The sequence below is a fragment of the Grampus griseus genome (genome assembly GCF_964374135.1).
Source record: "Grampus griseus genome assembly, chromosome: 3".
In the NCBI taxonomy this organism is placed as follows: domain Eukaryota; kingdom Metazoa; phylum Chordata; class Mammalia; order Artiodactyla; family Delphinidae; genus Grampus; species Grampus griseus.
The window spans coordinates 105668385-105689054 of record NC_139019.1 but is presented as its reverse complement, the minus strand read 5'-3'; the positions used below and the strand labels follow the sequence as shown (position 1 = coordinate 105689054).

The window sequence follows — 20670 nt, the reverse complement described above, 5'->3', positions numbered from 1 at the left end:
GAAAGAAGCCAGTCATGAAAGACCTTATATTTTATGGTTCCTTTATATGAAATGTCCAGAATAGGCAAATATATAGATACAGGTTAGCTGTTATAAGTCATAAATCTATTAGTTATGGATTAGCTATTGCCTAGGGCTTAGAGGGAGGTAGGGAGAGTGACTGCTAATGGGGTGGAATTACTTTGGCAGGAATGAAATTGCTCTAAAATTAAATTGTAGTGACAGTTGTACAACCCTGTAAATACCAAAAATTGTTGAATTTTGTACTTTAGGTGGATGGCTGTATTACCATGCAATTATTATATTTTTATAAAGCTCTTTATAAAGATACAGTGAAATTCTGAGTGCAATTGATATACATTATCCTTTCAATATCTGAAAAGGGTAAAGCAAACATTACTTTTCCATTACAACTTATTTTATCATTTTGAAAATGCCTGTTGTCTCTATAAAAGCTTGAAATAGCAACTTATTATATTTAAAATTTAGCTGTAAGTTTTCCTAGTTTCAAATAGTATATTAATAAAAATTCAGTGTACATAGAAGAGAAATAATATTTACTTTTTTTCTATACCAAAAGAAAAGTTATATGCAATATGCCAAATACATGTGGTTCCTTGGCATGGGATGGAAAGAAAATATTCTATGAGCACTTTTTTTAAACAAAATTTCTTATTTTATTTGTTCTAAGTTCTCTGTAACATAATTGTTACATGGACTGCTTTTATGTATGACATGTAAATATTGGAATTGACAGAATCTCCAGGGCAATGTTCTTAGAATTCAGTGATATCTGAGATCACACTTAGCACTACTTACCAAATTATTCATTATATTCTGCTTAGAGTAAGAGTTACAGTGAATGTTGTAAATGTTGGTTGACAAATATGAGGTTATGTGGTTTGGCAGTCAGAAATCTGTCAGATGGTTTTGCTTAGATCTACTTTCCTTTAAAAAAAAACAAAACAAAAAAAACCTGTATTCCACTTCTTCAAATTACCAAACACTTTCCAGTCCTTCTCTTTCTTTACCCTCCCATGGCACACTTAAAGCTCCATCTTTTTTGACAGAGTTCTTCCTTACTATCCTGTCATCATACTCTTGCTTTTACCTTCCCTGATTCTTCCTCCCAGTCTCCTGTACTGGCTTCTCTTCCTTTGACTTTCCCTTGGATGGTGGTGATTCTCAGAGTTCCCTCCTTAAATTCAATTCTTTTCATTTATGTGTCTTCTTTGGAAATCTCATTTATCGCTACAACTTCAAAAGCAATCTGCAGAGTCGATGATAAACCACAAATATACATCTTTACCCCTTACTTTTTTTTACCGAGTTTCAAATTTTTAGCTGAAGAGTTGGAATTTCTGCCTATTTCTCTTCAAAATGTCTTGTTCAAAATGTCCCAAACTCAACCAAACCTCAAAATGTGTTCTTCCCTCTGTATCCCATTTCCTGTTAATAGCACTGCCATTAGCTCCCTTCTCAATCAAGCCAGAAGTCTGAGATATTTATCTAGTGGCAAAGTCCTGTTGAATTCTCCCTCTAGAATCTCTTGAATATGAGTTCTCTCCCTCATCATAAAGCTTACTTCAGGCTCTCATCATTTATCACTGGACTATTTATTGTCTATCTACATTAAACACAAGGATTATCTTTCTGAAATATTGATTTGCTTATGAAATGTTCTTGTTTAATTTAAACCTCTTCATAGACACCTTAAATCATTTCAGAAAAAAAGCCAAATTTCTTGGGAAAGCTCTCATGTGGGTTCAGGATTCAGCATATGGCTGACTGGCTAAGCTTATCTTCATCAGTTTCCCAACCGTACTGGTACACTTTCCATTGTTCAACTATGCTGTATTTTCAGTTGTATTCACCCATACTGTTTTTGGCTTTTATTTTGGTTTTCATTGTTTTTTATTAGTCTAAAGCTAACTGTATTCCACTTGCAGCAGTAATTAGTTCAGGACTCCAGGCCTAAGTCAATGAGCACATTTTCCTGGCTAGAGGAATCATTCAAAAGAGTTAGCATGTGACTCAGTTCAGGATATTAGGAGAAAAGGGAAGATTTGCTGGGTGCTCCTGGGAAAAAGTTCTCCTCCTCTTAGAAGAGAACCGCTGGAAGAGACACCCTCTCTTCTCCACTAGATATCCCAGTCAAAGATCTAGCCTAAGACTGCTATAACCATTTTGCTTCCATCAGGGAAGTCAGCCTTAAGGATGACATCAAAGCACAGAGGAGAGATAGGTGAGTAGATCTCAGAGAAGCCGAGCAAGAGACATTGCCTTAAAACAACCCTAAAATCCTTGCCACTTCTGGACTGCCAGATATGCAAGCTATTAAATTTCTGGTTTATGTCAGTTTGGATCAGTTTTTCTATTACAGACCAAAGCCTCCAAACTAATAAATAAACGTTTTTTAAAAAGTTCAAGGGGAGATGGACAGAAGCATATTAGGTATGCAGAACGTGAATGAAATGAATTCCCATTAAGACTGCCTTTTCCTGTGAATAGACTTGTCCCTATTAGGCTTACTTGTTTGTACCTACATAGGCAATGTATGTTTTGTATTTGTGAAGATACTACTTCCAAATCTGATTGTGACGTATGGTCTTGAAAAACTATTATTACAGAAGAGCTAAATGCACGTATCCTTCTTAACATAAATGTCAACGCTAAATTTAAATTGATGAATAAATATTGGGCACATCGAAAGGCAGGGTTTTTTGATCAGTAAAAAAACAAAGCACCAAATTTTTTAATTATTAAAATTTGAGGGGGAGCCTAGCCCAAAAATAAATGAAAAATATTCCTATTGTTCATATAGAATTCTTAAATACTTTACTGGGAACCTTTTACATATAATTATTTGGAAGCTAACTTTTCAAGGTTCTAACTTAATTCTAAGGAGAATTGTGAAACATGGAGTTTTTGTAAAATAAAATATTTAACACAAAACCCACAAATTTAATATCATTCCATGTGTTCTTCTATGTTCCAGGGTTATTTTTCTCCACTTAAAAAAGAAAAATGTCAAACATCTTTCAGTTTCTACTCTTCTTGTTGTCAGGAGGCTATTTGGAAGTAGAGCACAAAGAAGTTTTTTATTATGAAAGGAAATGGCTGAAAATAAGAGTAAATACTTAAATTAAGGACTAAATGAAGATTCCTAATTTTTAAGAATTTGGATCAATCCTGGGCTCCATAAGTGCCTTGACTGTTGTCATAACTTTGGATATAAGAGGATCAGAAGGAAAGTTTTGGTCCTTCACTTTTGTAGTGCTTGCTGCTTTACTGTGTGCTATTCTCTTTTTCTTTTTGTCTTCCTTATCTAGAAGTGATTATCAGTTTATTTGGTGATTAGAGTATAGCTGTTCTAGTTTCCTTTCTCTTCTGAATCCACATTCGGTTTTATTAAGATGCCCTGCACTAAGATAGCAACACAGGATGCAGCAGACCCTAATTTTGCACATATGGTTTCATTTTGTTGGATTAAATCTGATGGTAACTCTTTCACCACATTATATGTTTGCTTCTCATGTAACCAATTCATGTTAGAATTCTGAGCTCTCTAGGGGAATTGATTATGATTTGTACCACTGTGCCTTCAGTGGCTAACTGTTAAGCCTCTAATGAAGATATTATTTCAGAAAAGTCTGAATCTGGTAACTTTTTTATTAAGAACTTTCCAAGAAGACACAGGCATATAGTTATTTCATGATACAGCTTGTAGGCAAGAATGACTTGTCAGTAAACGGCGGGAAAAAAGGATGAATAGAGCAATAGAGGAATTTAAGAAAGGCATTGTCAACCATTCTTTAATTGTGGGGTTTAAAATTTATTTCCTTCTATTTACAATTAGCATATAATTTTTCCTTTGCTTTTTATTGATACACTTAAACATGTATGTGTGTGTATATATATATATGCATCTAAAACAAAACTAAAAGCTCAGGTTTACTTTTCAGTAATCATCTATGCTTATGGCTTTTATAATTGTTCCCTGTATTCACTGATCTTTGCTAGCTCTGTTCCTTAAAAAGGACAGCTAACTCCCAGGCATCTGTGGCTGGATTCTCCTCACAATGGCTCATTTCCTTTTAAATGTATTAACAAGTAGCTTCCAGTGTACCTAATTGTAGCTTTGTTGACTTTCCACCTCTCTCTGCTTATTGAACTAAAAGAAAAGTACATTAAAGCTTATATAAATGGCCAGGTTTTCTGGTTTGGGGACAGTTTAAAAGAAAGCAGACCTTTCATTAATGTGAACGGGAGTAGACTAGTCCTAACATTGAGTAAACTGAATGGATAAGTGCAGGGAGGCACAATAGGAAAACTGGACACTTCCCAAAGCCACCCAAGTTTGCCCTTTGCCATTTTACTGTATTATTTTAGGTTTGAACTTAATTTCCAGAATGTCAAATATACCGATATTCACATGTAAGTACAAAAACGTATCCTGAAGCCAAATAGAAAAAGAAAAGTGCTTGCCACCCTCCATTGGTTCAAATAATTAATGTGAAAATTAGCTATACATTTTTAAATGTAGTTATTTCATATTTTAAAATATCATCCATGCACGTGTTTTTTTTAAAGTCTCTAGTAGGATAATTCCCTAATTGATGTAGAATGGAAACTAAAACATTTACATCTTTACTTATTTCCAATTTAAATTGCATTTGGGGGAAAAAAAAGGATATAGAGTTTTGCTTTAGTTGGCCTTGTTTTACTGCCATGGGAGTTTACTTTCATCTCAGTTCCCATAGATATGTGTGAGAAATTCTTTAGGGCCTGAAACAAGAGTATCTTCAGGGTTATATGATCTGACCTAATCAACCATGAGTGCTCTCATACTCTTTTTAAAAAATCCCTTTTAAAAGCTATTTAATGAAGGCCTTTCTCAGTCATCTTCTCCTTCTTCCCCTGATTAGACGTTGATGAGTGCAGCATCATTCCTGGGATATGTGAAACTGGCGAATGTTCCAACACCGTGGGAAGCTATTTTTGCGTTTGTCCACGTGGATATGTAACCTCAACAGATGGCTCTCGGTGCATCGGTAAGCCTTGTAGTTTTGAAGGCACAATACACTGCTTCTTTCTAATGACAGAACAGCCCAAACAGGTACGGAGATGGCAACGATTATAAAATGACTGGGAAAATGCTGGAAGAGTTGTTTAAAATAAACGGTACCACTATTGAGGGACTGATCGACCAGGTGCTCTTTGCAAAAACTTCAGTTTCAGAAGCCATCTGGGTTTGCTTTATGTTGTCAAAGCCATTTCTGAAATGAAGAAAGATTTCCTCAAGACACTGCTCTTGCCAAGTGTTAACAGACACAAAGGCATGAGAAAGATTTTTAAAAATCTACTTTGGGAGACAAAATGTAGTAATTAAGTGTTCTTTCATTGCTATGAATCATGAATGTAGTGTCTTATTTACTTAGCATGTGTTTATTCTAGTGAAAATAGTTATTACAGAAAAGAAATCGATACCTTTAATTTTGTTTTAAGCATATTTTAATTAAAGGCGTATATATTTTCATGTTCTCTTTTGTTTAGAAAGATAAAAGAGTCATGTGTAGGTAATCTATTTTTGAACAAGCCTTAGACTTTAAGAGCACTAAAGATTCATATAGTACAGGAATTAGGGAAATTAAAGCAGCACCCAAAGACGAGAGTTGCTTAGTTTGCTGGAGGATGACCGTCTGGGCAATGACCATCTCCCATCCCCACTGGGAGGGTGTGTGAGCAACTAACTTCCAGGGACTTTGTAAATCCAAAGGATGTCCAAGTGAACTGGGTTGAAGAGAGGAAATAACAGAGGGTTCAGGATGTAAGCTAGAAGTCCTAGGCCACCAGTAAAAAGTCTTGAATTCACTGGATAAAATGTGTTGATATGCCAAACACTATGCTATGGCCGTGCAACAGCAAACATGAGAAATGGAGATCCTGCCTTCAGAATACTATGGTGTCATCGTAAATAGTAATAGAAAAGTAGCAATAGCAGTCAAAGAAGAAGCTATGGTAGTGGTAGTAAAATTGACAGCTGCCATTTATGAAATACATACCACGTGTAAGGCACTGGACATCTGTATCACCTCATTATCACATAGTGGTGGGGCCTTGGGTAAGCTACTGACCTGTCTATACTTCAGTTTCTTCTAGTAAATGTTCAATAAAATATTTCTTATTACTTCTGTTATTATCATTAGGGGAAGGAGGAGGTATAGGAGAATGAAGATGTACTCCTTAAAATAGCCGTGTGTGATAGGCATAATTATTCTGATTTATAGATGAAGGATTTGAGGTTTAGAGAGGTAAAGTGACTTACATGATGTTACAGGGCTGACAAATGGAGCCACGATTTGAATCCAGATCTCTCTGCACCTGTGCTACCTGTGGTTCTACACTGTCTCCTTATCTGCTTTAAGGTGACAGAGACCCTGTGCCTAGATATCAAGGTGTCCAGCATGAGTGGTTTCTCTACCACCACTCTGACAGTCTGCTTTGAAAAGTACAATGTCCATTTGGAGCCTCCCTTTCCCGTTGGAGTATTATGAGATTTGAATGACAATTATTTGTTCTTCACGAATGAATCCGAGTTCTATCTTACACTAGGTAAAACATTATAGAGGCGTTAAGTCTATAAAACTGAGCAAATTAGCTGTTTTTAGGGTCAGTGTTACCAGTTGGCTCACTGCATAGTAAGTCTGATTCATTTAACATAGTTTAACAGAATTGAAAATTAGTAGAACTACCTATACTTGGCTTAATTTTCTTAAACTGTATAGGAAAAGAATGTGCATATACATACACGCATATATGCAGTCATCAGCTTGAAATAGGCATGAACTCAACTCTGTTGGAAAAATGTCAGTTTGGGAGTCATCGTTGAACATCACTGGCTGGATGCCATAGACCCTGACTCAAGGAAACTTATATTCTAGAAATGGCTAAAAGAAATGTGGCTGGAGACATAAGTGAGGTTATCACCATGAAGTTCTGAAAATGCCAAATAAGATGTATGTATTTTATTTGGTAGACAATGTGGAGTAATTGAAGGCCTTTGGGAATGAATTGTACAACTAGACCAACTAGTAAGAAGGCAGAATTTGCCGTAACAAATGTTAGTGTTTTATATCAGATTTCTAAGTTGTTTCTTTCTCTCTCATTTCTTAAGTTTCTAAGTCTTTCTTTAGTCAACACATGCTCATTTTTTTGCATTGAAAAGGAAGCATATTTTTCATCATATTCAGATGATCAAGATCCCCAGTGATTTTTTGAGGTTGTTTTCTTCAATGTCAGATATTTGGTTTACCATTAAATCATGGTAAACTCTATCTCTTGCTTTTTTATATAAAGTTATCAGCCTTTACTGGACTTTCAAAGCCCTTTAGAGCCTGACCCAGCCTGTATTCAGGACTCGTCTCTAACCACTTATACCTCACACTCACGTTTCTCTTATTGCAGTACATGAGCACACTGCCCACAGTACTTCCTCTGCCTGAAGCATCTTGATTTCCCCCTTCTATGCTTGTTAAAACCCACCTCATCCTTTAAGTACCCACTTAGGTATCACATTTCTTTATAGCCATCCCTGCTTAACCCACATTTTCTTGTCAGGCAAAATCAATCCGCGCTTCCTGTAATATTTTTTATTTCCTTCATTTCTGGGTTTATCACAGTGTCACAGGTATTTGTGCTTTACTCATTGGCCAGACTCTGAGCTCCGTTAGGTCCTGCCTTATGCAGCTTTCTGTCCCCTGTGCCTTATGTAGTCCCTTCCTTAGAAGTTTGGGCTCAGTAAATCTTTTCTGAATGAATAGGCAAACCAGCAAATGAATGAATGAGATGACATTGAATGTAAGAATTTAATGTTGGTTAATAACTGCTTTGCATCATTTGGCATCCTGCTGGACATGATATGATGGCACTGAGTTACAGTCCCCAATGCTCAGAAGGTGAGAAAGCCTGCTTGAGCTCCAGAGACCTGAGGCACAGTGAGTTCTTTGCTAACCATGAGTTCCCATTCATTTCAGTATCAATATCCTGACACAGGAATAGAGGAAAGCCCCTAAGGAGGGGAGAATGACGTTCCAAAATTGTAAAACCAATGTTAAAATTAAGTAATAAGCAGCTTAAAAATTTTTTGAATAACTATGTTTCATTTGGAATAAGTATGTGTTTTCCACATATGAAAAAAATAAATCTAGCATTTTAATATGTAAGAGATCTTTGGTTTTGATTTTTTAAAATCTGAGTCTGTATTTTCTTAGATGGAATTTATTTATGATTGAATTATATATGTCATAAATATTTCCATGCTGTTTATTTTGTAACCACATGTATGCTAACAATAATGAGTTGGATGAACTGAAAGCTTTTTCTTAAGTAAGAAACTGCATGTTATCTGCACCTTTATTTTAAGAGTGGCACATGGTGAATGCTGCCCTAATCCCTTATTCTAGTTAATCAAAACATCTTGAATCTATACAACATTATAAAGCATCAATAAACTGCCTTTTTCTTTCATGTGTAGGAAATAGCTTTATATGGCAGGAGAGTTTAGTGGGGCATTTTAATTATAAATGAGGATAGTTTTCCCATTTCATTTTATGCTAAATATAAAAATCAAATTCTTAATTTGATTTTATCTCCTGTTTTCCATCAAGTTTTAAAAAATATACTGGAAACAGCTCTCCTTTTTAACAAAGAGTACTAACATATGTCATTTCGAAAAAGAGTCCACCCATACCTAATATTTTTTTTCTTAGAAGCATTTTTAATAGCACAACTTAATGACCCTTATATCATTTAGTAATTCAATGTCATTATAATATTCATGGCATTATTAATACCTAATTTCCACGTTGCAGTAGAGGCAAGAAGAGTGACTGGCAGTCAGCGAGTCAGTAATGTTTGACAAGCAGCCGTGAGCAAATTCTGTATGCAGGTTAATGTGCCAGCTACTGTCGTGCACACAGAACTAGCAGGGACCCTATTTGGGGGACTGGAAAGTGACAGTCAGCAGCAAGTGAAGTTCAGAAAATGAAAGTAAGCATTTAGAAGTCCTTAAGGTAATATGATGTTGCCACAATATCCTTGTGCATTTCCTTGAGCTTTACAAAAGTTTCAGTGCACAGTATTGCCATGGAGTATTCTTGAGAAAACAAAACCTGAAAACATAATGTGAAAAGTAGTAACGTAAGAGACAGTTTGAGGCAGTGGGTCGTTAATTGCTAAATAATTTCTTAGCCAATAAGTGCTGTAAGTCCAAAAGAAAGTCCTGATTATTATAGTTAAAATTCTCAAGGAAGTGAGCACTGATAGAGACTTTGAAAGATGGATGACAGCTAAACAAAGGAATAAGACCGCACTGAGCGAAGAGAAAGGTGTCAGCAGCCGTACAGATGCTGAAAATGAGGGGGCTTGGAGACGGTGAGGAGAGCTTGTCTGGGAAAGAGAGCTGAGTGAGAAAGTAGTTGGAGACAAAACAGGAAAGATGGGTTAAGATGAAGACTCTATTGTTGAGGCTCGTTAACTGCCATGCTAAGAAGTTGCAGGTTGATCCTGAGGATGGTGGAGCCCATCAAGAATTTTGAGCAGTACAGAGAAAAAAGACGAGGGAAGACTGTTTAAGCGAAATGAGGAAGATCTTCTGACAGTGATGGTCAGGATATGCTGTCCTTGTGCAGCACTCTTTGTGATGATGGGTGTTGATTACATGTGTGTGCGTGCATTTGCAACAAATGCTTGAAGGATAAACCAAAACTCCTAAAAATGTTTAACTAATGGAGGAAGGGAGACAGGGATGAAACAGTATAGTGTTCGAGTTTTAACCCCAAAATCATATAAAAGGCGACTGGTGGAACAGGGGTAGTAATTTTAATTAAGAAAGAATGTCCTAGAAAGAGAAGGTTAGACAATGAGGAAGACAAACTTCACTATTTTAAAGGAAGAAGTAAACCTAGGAGCCACAGTCGTTCTCTTTCTTTCATTGTTCCTAGTTCTAGTTAGTCTTGTATGATAGAAACACAAAAGCAACATGAAAGTGTTTTAGGAATAGCAAGAATCTGCAGAATTAATCAAGTGGAACTCAGGTTGGCGCCAGACTCTCAGCGAGACAAGTGCAGGTCTCCAGTATGAGGGTCTGATGTCTGAGGCAATGGTTTCTATGTACTGAACACCTACTGTCGCTAGTCTTCTGACCTGAGCTAACCTCATCAGGGTTTTCTGGCTGACCCCTTCATTTTTAATAAGCAAAGCTCATTCAACAGGAGATGTATTTTTTTCAAGGTAAGCCCCACCTCTATCTTTTACCAAGTTTTCATCACATTGTATAATTAACTGTTAGTTCACGTAAATCAAGTTTAGACTAAATGTCAAGCCATGAAACAAACTCTGATAAGAGTACCATTATTTTGTTTCAAGATAGATTTATATTTTAATCAGAAGAGACGGATTGCTTCCTCTTCCTCAGTGTGGGTTTAAATAAGACTTGATGTAAATCTTCTTCTGGGAGTGTAGCGAGGGTGATAGGAGATTATTAGAGGACTAGACATGTTTTGTTACTTATGACATATCAATTCTACAGTTAAATATATACCAAGCATTAGAAGGATTTGTCCTAATGGTGTAATAAATATGCTTCTTCTGCCTTTTTCCCTAATAATTCCCTATTTCAAGGGATGATGTGCCTAGACAACTCTTAGTTAGTTCTATAGGGTGCCCCTTTTTATTCTTCCATATGGCACACTTCCAACACAGTACTTTCTAAGCACCATGCAATTCAGATATGCAAAGGAAAGAACCTAACTCTCAGCCACTGTCTTCCTTTTGAAATGTATTTTTGGAGAGACCTTAATTGTGAGACATCACACTACATGTGTCTGTATCTCATCCTGATCTGTTTTTGATGCAAAGGATTGGAAGTAGATTGTTTACCTCCTCGATGTTATTAGAAGAGACTAATTATAGAATTTATGGAAAAAAGTTATGATTTACTTTCGAATCTTCTCTTTCTGCCCCTCCACCTTCTCAACAATGACATGGTTTCCTCCAACACATCTTATAAGACTGAGTAGAGGTTTCCAAACTGTGTAGGACAGAAGTTAATTATGTTTATTGAATTTGAAGACCCCCTCTTTAATATCAAACATGTTTTCAGATCCACACATGATGATAACCCAATATCTTTGAGAAAATACATAATGAAAAAAAAACTACTGGATGTTCAGTAATAATTTTAAATGAATTTGTTAGTCACAATGGAATCTCCATCAGTAGGAACCATAATAGTGCCTGTATATTATGAGGCATTTTCATTTGCATTGCAGTGTTCAATGTAAGTATAAATTTGTGGAGCCCTCAAAATAACATTGCAGACTCCCAAAATCTGAGACTGGTACAGATTCCTGATGAGCCCCTACTCATTTTTTTTACATATTACCTTATTTTCAGTATGGTATTGTATTTGACACATGAGTTGTTTAGAAGTGTAAGGAGTTTACCTGGTTTGCAAATCTTCCATGTTGGCTTGAAAAAGTTTTGTGTTTTCTCCAGTTGTTGGATAGATATGAGATCAAACTTGTTAACTGTACTGTTCAAATTTTCTCTTGAGCTGCTAGATTTTATCTACTGTGTCTATCAGTTACTGAAAGAGTTGTATAAATGTACCACCTTGGTAGTAGATTTCTCAGTTTCTCCATGTGGCCCTTTAAGCTTTTGTTTTATGTATTTTGATGCTATGTTATAAGGTGATGAATGTTTAAAAGTATTATATTTTCCTGGTGAATTGAACCATTTTTTGATGTATATTGATTCTCTAAAGTTTTTTTTCTTTTCTTCTTGGTCTGTTTCTAAATATTTTCTCTTGGTTCATTTTATTTCATATTATTTGGCATCACATTTTGTGAGTTGGAGAGGAAGGTTTAAATATATGCCATTTGGATATGTTTCCTCTCAATCTTTTGTTTCCTTATGTCTTAAATGTGCTTCTTTAAACAGCCTAAATCTAAATTTTGGGGGGCATAGTCTTAAAATCTTTGTCTTTTAAATTGAGATTTAAATTTATTTGTGTTTATTACAGTAACTGATATATTTGTTTTTATTTCTATTATCTTCTTTTTTGCTTCCCATTTATCTTGCTTTTTTGTTACTTTCTCTTTCTTGCTTTCTTTTGGATTTATTCAGGCTTCCTGCCTTCCATTCTTCCACACCCCATTCTTTTTCCTCTATTGTTTAGAAATACGTAGTTTATTTCTGTGGTTTTAGTGCTTATCCTAGCTGTTTGAAGATGCATATGTAACTTAAAGCCTAGAATTAATCTGTATTTTTACCCACATCTAAATAATAAAAGAATATTAGAATGGTTACACTTTGATCTCCCTCTTCCAATTTAAAAATTCTAGTCAATTGTCACTCCCTTGTTTGCAACAAATTAATCATTATTATTATTGTTTGATATTTTAGTACTTGTCCATGTATCTAAAAGTATTTTCCCTGTTTATTCCTTCATACATTTCAAACCTTCCATTGGAATTATTTTCCTTTTTACCTAAAACACCTATTCTAAAATTTCCTTTAGCAAGAACCTTTTGGTAGAAAATTGTCTCTGTGTTTTCCTGAAAATGAACTTAATTTCCCTTTGGTTTCTTGGGGTACAGAATTTTAGGTTGACAGTTATTTTATCACAGAAGACAGAAGATACTATTCCATTGTGTTCTAGCATCCACTGGTGCTATTAAGAAGTCAGTGATTGACTTAAATATCATTCCTTAGCCGATAATCTCTTTTCTTCCTAGCTGTTTTTAAGATCTTCACCTTTTCTTTGTTGTTCTGCAGTTTCACAGTGATATGGATAGCTGTGGATTTCTTTTTATTTTTCCTTCTTTGGATTTATTGGACTTCCTAGATCTGAGGTTGTCTTGCAACATCGTTAGAAAGTTGTAAACTAGTATCTGTTGACTGTTGCCTTCCCACAACTGTCTGCTTATGACTCTTTCTAGTACTCTTATTAGATGCAAATTACCTTTTCACCCTCACCTGCATACTTCTTAACCTCTTCTCAACATTTTCCATCTCTTTGACTCTCTGAACAACACTAAAATAATATATTCAGCTATATCTTCCTGCTCAGTAATTCTCTTTTCATCTATGTGCAATACACTGCTTAATATAGTCACTAAGCATTTTATTTCAGTTATGATCATTTCATTTATAGAAGTTTCATTGAAGTCTTTTACATCTTTTCTTTCATTGTTTATGGGCTTGTTTTTACTGTTCCCATTTTTAGATTTTTAATTGCCTTAAACAGATTAAAGATTATTTCATTATTAATTAATATTTAATGAATCATCATTAATTAAAAACAATGATTTTCAGAATTGGTTTGACCATTCCAGTATCTGAAACCTGCTGTTTATTCAGCTAGTTTTTGTTCATTGAGCCTTGTTTCTCTGTGCATTATTTATTTACTTACTTATTTAGTTACTTTGCTGTTAGCTACTCCTTTTTTCCTAGAACTTTATCTATGGGAATTCTTTGAGACCTATGTCAGTATTAAGTCCTCAATTGTACTGATTTTTGCGAGTTACTTGGAATATTCCTACCTGGAGACCTCTTTATGTTATATTCTTCCTTTGAAGTTTTTCAGAACACAAACTTAATGTTTTGACATCAGAGCTGTCTGTGTGAGAAAGAGCTTTTGGTTTCAGATTTTTAGGAAGAATCTTTTTTTCCCTCCACCCAGCACTGAGGTATAAACAGGCAAGTCTCTTAGCTGCCTTCCTCTACATTAGCCACATAACAAGGATATAGCTGTTTGGGATTCCTACTTTATGAGGGAGTTTCCTATTACATTTTGCATTAACGAGGTGAATCTGGGCTTTTATATCTTAGGCTCTAACCCCTTGTGAAATTATCAGAGTTGAAAATCAAAATCTCCAGAGTTTTGCAGAAACCCTAAAGCGAAAGCTAGGTGTGAACTTACCTCCTAAGATTCCTGTCTTCACTTCATTTTGAGACTCTGTTTTTTTCGTTCTTTGATGTCAGCAAGATGATGTATATTTTTAAATAATTTCTCATATTTTATCCAGGGTGTTTCAATTGGGAGAGACACTCAGGGTAGCTAATACACCATTCTGCTGGAAACAGAACATATATTGTTTTATTTAATTCTCTCATCAGCCCTGTTCCATAAAGAAGAAAAGATATGTTACAGAATCAACAGTAATAATATTTTGATGTAAACCTAGGTATTCTGACTCAAAGCCATTACTCTTCTTTTTTTTTTTTTTCCCAAGTCTTATGGTACAGCCTCCTCCTTACAGAGCCTTGAAGAGATCAATACAGTCAATCTACCATGTAGCCCTGAATGTGTTTTGTAACAGTGATTACTGTAAAGAGCTTAGGACTTTCTTATCTTAATTTACATCCTATTCTTGAGGAGTGTAGCAATCAAGTAAATCTAGGAATATGATACTTTGGGTTCCTGGAATGAATATCCTAAAAACTATTTTCCTGGATCATTCTTGGGAGTAGAAACCTCTCTGTGAAATTATTCCCAGTGACAGCCTATCCAAGCCCAGCTTGTAACGTTTATGAAATGTCTGCAGTGCCTTTAAGTATGCACGCATACATCACATTTAGTACTTTGCTCTTGGGCATACTGGGTTTCTTTTGGGAAATGGAAGGCATTCTGATTCTTACATGGAGTACCTTCAAACCAATTCTTTAACAATAGCGTAGAAGCAACCTGAGGTATACTTTGGACCATTCAAGGAAATAATATATTTATTTTAAACTCAATATCTAGTGTAAAAAATTTAGGCCTTCCCTATTAATAGCATTATTTGTAATTAATGGTGTCATCTTCATCAGTGACATGCAGCTCCTGTTTGTTGTGGTACATCTTTCTTCTTGTCACAGACAAAACTTCTTGGAAGCATCTGGATAAAAGTTAAACAATATATAGTGAAACTAGACTTACATTTTTTTGACTCTCTGAATAAAATCCGAAGGTCCTTCCCTCATGGTCTGTCAGGCTGTGCATGCTCTTGCCTTCTGTATGCCTCTGAGCTCAGGGTCTTCCACCCCCCTTATGCCTGCTCTTCTCCAGTCACATGGGTTCCTCATTTTTCACATATGTCAAGCACATCTCCTTCTTTCTCTTTGAACTGCCCTTCTTTCAGGTAACCGTGTGGCTCATGCTCTCATCTTATTAAAGTCTCTTCTCAGATGTGTCAAAGGAGCTGTTCTGCTCAACCTTTCTAAAATAGCACCTGCGTCAGGTGGATATTACTGGGTAACAAATAACCACAAAACTCTCAGTAGTGAACAGCAGTACATGTCTGCAGGTTGGCTGGGTGACTAATTGACCAGTCTAGGCTGAGACTGGGTTGTCGCTTTCCTTCAAGCTCTGGGTCTGTCTGGATGTGGCTTCTCACTGCAGTGTTGGCTCATATCTGCTTCACGTCTTTCATTTTTGTATGCCTGGGATATGGCATGGCATAGATGCTCAGTGAATATTTGCTTGGTAAATAAGTAAAGGAATGAATAAATGTGATAGAAATTAAATGAATGAGTAGATATAATAGAAATCAAGTAAAATAATTCCCTTCGCTTAGCATCTCCTAACATGTGAAATAATTGATGTGAACTCCAGGTAATTCTGTCATGTCTTCTATTTAATTTTCATATGTTCAGATCAGAGAACAGGCACATGTTTCTCCGGCCTGGTGAATGGTCGCTGTGCACAAGAGCTTCCGGGCAGAATGACAAAAATGCAATGCTGCTGTGAGCCCGGCCGCTGCTGGGGTGTTGGAACCATTCCTGAAGCCTGTCCCATCAGAGGCTCTGGTGAGCTGCTGGCTGCTAGTTCCTCAGGACAGACAGTGTTAAGAAAATTAGTAACAATAATGTACTTTAGTGTTTCCCTTAAAGACAAGTCATGTTTGCATTCCTATTAGTGTCTTCAATATGACTTGGGTGTTTTTTGTGAGGGTTAGGGTGGCATTGGTTATTGGGATCAGTTTTTATTATATCCATTTTGTTAATATTAGAAAAACTCCTAAAAACTGATCATTACTTGACTTTAAGCAAGAATTTTTAATAATTATCTGGAATGTCAGTATTTCAGTTCAGTTTTAAAACCTCCTAATCTTCTATTTGAAGCTTGAATAACAAATTTTGGCCTTCATTTATACTTTATTTCAGGAATGCCCTTAGCTTATAGTGTCCCAATCCTTAAAGATATGTCCTCTCTTTTCTAATGACCTTAAAAATTAAGAATACAAGGGTAGGAGGATACCTCTCATTCACTTTGCTGTATTAACTGCTGTATACCTGAAGCTATACTGGGAAATTAAGATGAATGAGAAGTAGTTCCTCTTGTTAATATAATATGCATAGTTAAGTACAATTAGTGTTTATCACATAAAGGTATGTTGATAATATGTTATTATATTATCTTCATGTTATATTATAAATACTATGAAAAATAATAACACTTTTTGAAATATGCTTATAAAGATATGTATCTATATGTACTATTATGGAGAAAAAAATTAAGGCGCATTCTTCCTAAATCTCTAAGCCATGAAATTCCAAAATTGAATAGTAAAAATTTTTAAAAAGCAGAGTTAATGCATAGTATATAATTTTGGAAACTCATCATTCCACTAGTATGTGATAGTAATGTCAATACTCAGACAATTGCTTGAGCTAAATAGTTTTCACTTCTTCTTATATAGTGCCCTGATTCTGAGAACAGTTAAGGAAATAAGGCAATCACTATATTCTTGCTTCTTTTCCCTCAGCTTTGATACTTGGACAGATAATGAGCAGATTTAAAAGTTTACTAAATACTGTCTTCTGTTAAAAATCCACATTAGAAAAAAATTATTCTGAAGCCATATTAATCCCTTAAAGAGAAGAGAAGAGGTAGGAAAAATGTGTAGGTACAATACTGATGGAGATTTAAGTAAAACCAAACATACAGAATGAATTACGTAAAGGTTTAATTTTCATCCATTCAAGTAAATTTCTTGCATTTACAGTTATATCTGGAATTTTATGAGTTGCACTTAGGGACATAAAATCAAAATGTGTAGATAATTGTTTGGTTATGCAACTCAGTTAAAATATGGTATACATATTTTAATTTTTTCTGAAACATCTGTATCTTTTTCTGCCACTACTAGCATTGAAAATGTTTATTAAGATAATAACTTACTTATTCATATCATCAAGTGAGGATAACCTAAAATGATTATTACAGTACACAAATTGCCTTTATTATGCAGAAATCCATTCATTTGTGGTTAACTGAACTTTCTTCTCTTTTAGAGGAATATCGCAGACTTTGCATGGATGGACTTCCAATAGGAGGGATTCCAGGGAGTGCTGGTTCCAGACCTGGAAGCACTGGGGGGAGTGGCTTTGCTCCAAGTGGCAATGGCAATGGCTATGGCCCAGGAGGGACAGGCTTCATTCCCATTCCTGGAGGCAATGGCTTTTCTCCTGGCGTTGGGGGAGCCGGTGTAGGGGCCGGGGGACAGGGGCCCATCATCACTGGACTAAGTGAGTGTTCACTTTGTGCATAGACTCTTTGGTTTTCCACCTTAAATAATTTTATAATATCTAACTTTTTTGCCAAAGTATGTTTGTGTCTGTGTGTGTGTGCAGAAACTTATTTCAAGGTCTAAAACATAATATAGTAAAACGGAATCTTAGGAAAGTATTATTTTTATGCTCCATAAACTTTCTAAATTGGAGAAAAGAATGAGTGACCCAGGTTCTCTTTGAAAATAGAGATGAGAGCGTGGTAATATTCCAAGTCCAGATGACACCATTAAAGATCACGTTTTTCGGTTCCAGTGTATTTCATTTGGCTGCTTGCAGCTGCCCTGATCATACAACCTTTGAATTGTTTTCCAGAACCATTTCTCAACTGAGATAGACTGAATAAATCTTGCTCTGTGCCTATACAAATATTATAATGAAATATCTTTCTTTTCTTCGCCCTTTTTTGTTGAATAACTTAAGAAATTGAGAACTGCCAGAATTGGCATTGGTGTGCTTGACATTTCAGTTCATTCTTTTTAAAATAACTGCTCTTGCTAATAATATTTAATGATGTCCTACAGTGTTATGTTTATTCTTTTTGGCATATTGCCTATTTACTATATCTGAATATTCAACTACAAAAAAAAAGAAATGGAAAGCATTCAAATGTACAGTAGAACATTCCTGAAATTTTAAAAAGACACCGTTATGGGCAAAGTTTCCAGATGTATATTAACAAGTGCAAGTTACAACCATGTGTCTCAAGAATAGTTTTTAGATTCTCAACGTTAAAGTTTTAATAAAATATAGGATAATGTGGGCTTTTGATATGTACACCTAAATAATATACTATTAAATATCCTCTTAAAAATCGACTTTAAGAAAAGCAATCCATGTTGGAATGATGAAATATCATTTGTGTTCTAATTTTCCCTAGCTATTCTGAACCAGACAATAGATATATGTAAGCACCATACTAATCTCTGTTTAAATGGACGCTGCATACCTACTGTTTCTAGCTACCGATGTGAATGCAACATGGGTTACAAGCAGGATGCAAATGGGGATTGCATAGGTAAGCTCATGCTTCTTTAATTCTTGGTTTTCTAATAGCTTTTAGACTACAGGAACAAGTTGAGCTGAATATGATTTTTAAAAAGTCTTTTGAAGTAAAGCTAATTTCCAAACGGGCTCTCCTGTGTGCATGCTCTTCCATGTGCTCCCTTAACCTACTGCTGAGCTGGACCACTTCAAGACTCCCCTTCCCTTTCTGGTCCTAAATGTTGTGATTTCTGTCTCTGCTTCCCCCTTTCCTTCCTTGTTAGCCGAACAACACTGGATATACGGTGGCATCATTAACATGCAAGAGAAGGTGGAGATTGGGAGGAAGCGGTTGATGAGTCTCTTTTCGAGCATGTTGAGTTTTAGGTGTCTCTGGTACTTAATTATAGAGGTCTCAAGCTAAGAGGAGTGTTCAGGACTAGAGTTAGAGATTTAGTAGTCAGTAACATAGAGGTGTTTATTAGAACCATGAGGGTGAATATTGTCAGCCAGGCTGAACAACAGGAAGAGTAAAAAGATAACAGGAGTAGTGCAGCTGGAAACCTGTGTACCAGCAACATTAGTAATGTTGGAGAGCTGGCAAAATAATCTGAAAATACATGGCACTGAAGCCTTGAAACGGTATGCTTTCAAGAGAAAAGGAGTGTCAAGTGTTAAGTGCAGCAAAAAAATCAAATACAGTGAGGACAAAACCACTATTGTATTTGGCAATGAAGAGAGTTTTGATGATCTTTTAAGGGTAGTTTTAGGACCATGGGGATTGAACCATTTTGAGGTTATTCTTTTATTTAATCATCTTATTAGCAAATAATCATGTATGTGTTTTGTAATTAGCATAACCCTAAATACTAGATTTGGGTTCAGGTCTTCTGTTATAAAATATAGATGAGAGGCCAGGAACAGAGACAGGTAGTATCACAATTTTCCCAAGTAAAATTGAAAACATCTAAGTGCACTATGACTATGAAAAAAATGTAAGCCAAATATGGTGCTTTGGAAAAATCAATCATTCTAAACTGTGTACAGAGACACAAGATCAGAATGATTAAATAAAGCTTAGCCCAGGGTCCCTATATACAGGTGCACAGGTTTTGCACCGCCCAACTGTAGAGGGTACCATTCACATAATCTAAGTAAATAGCACACCCCAGGGTTGTGCAGGGTATAACCATATGCATCAGTCCTGCCTTAGCACATACTACTTGGTGCTTGTTTAAGTGATAGACCACGTGGTTATTTTTGGAACACCAGGACATACTGATATATTTATTCTACTTATATGACTTAAGAATGATTTTACTCCCAGAAAATATGATTATAAGTATACAACATACAAAACATTCCCTCTTGCACATACATAAGCAGTTACAATCTATCAAACTGAAATTTGATTGACTATTTTTGTTTTGCTATTAATATTTGCTCTTCATGTATCACTGCATGATTCATCAACCAACAAATAAAAATAGGCCATAAGCTTAATATTTTCTGTAAAAATTAGCCAAAGACCTCCATTTAGTTCATGTTAGCACCCAGGTGAGTTTTTAACTCAAATCATTCTATTTTGGAATAGTAAGAAATAATTTGTTTCTGTTGAGCAAAGGTAATCTTACAGCCCTTGAAAATTAAAAGTGTTTTCTAAGTTGGAATATAAAGTACTTTTCAAGGGTAGACATTTCTTACCACAGTAGTATCTGAGAATTTAACCATTTTGATAATCAGTGTTTCTCAATTACTTCATTTATTTTAGGAGTTTAAAATCCTTATGAATTTTGCTTAAAAATATTCAGTCCTCAGTGAAAACAGAGGAAGGAATCAAAGTGTACAGACTGTAATATTTAAATTCTGTTCATCTATACAAGGCAAAACAAAGGTGATCATTTGGAGGTAATAGGCATTGAGACTCAGAGTAAAGGAAAAGCATGAAATATACATTTCAGAATGTGGCAGTGGTCTTTTGTGATTAGCCTAAAACTTAAAATCTTAAAATAATCCTGGGAAACAAAACAAACAAAAAAACAAATGGGATTTTAAAATCATATGGAA

The 20670-nt window shown here is 35.4% G+C and overlaps 1 protein-coding gene across 1 annotated transcript in view; it reads left to right on the top strand.

The window, feature by feature from the left end:
- FBN2 (fibrillin 2) overlaps window positions 1–20670 on the top strand; it is a gene marked incomplete at both ends in the record, with an annotated part of 231114 nt that overhangs the window by 107637 nt on the left and 102807 nt on the right. Inside the window, 4 exons of the mRNA XM_082652282.1 lie at window positions 4929–5054; window positions 15703–15855; window positions 17344–17577; window positions 18500–18637. Of these exons, the coding sequence (XP_082508408.1) occupies window positions 4929–5054; window positions 15703–15855; window positions 17344–17577; window positions 18500–18637 (651 nt within the window). The remainder of the gene's footprint in view (window positions 1–4928; window positions 5055–15702; window positions 15856–17343; window positions 17578–18499; window positions 18638–20670) is intronic.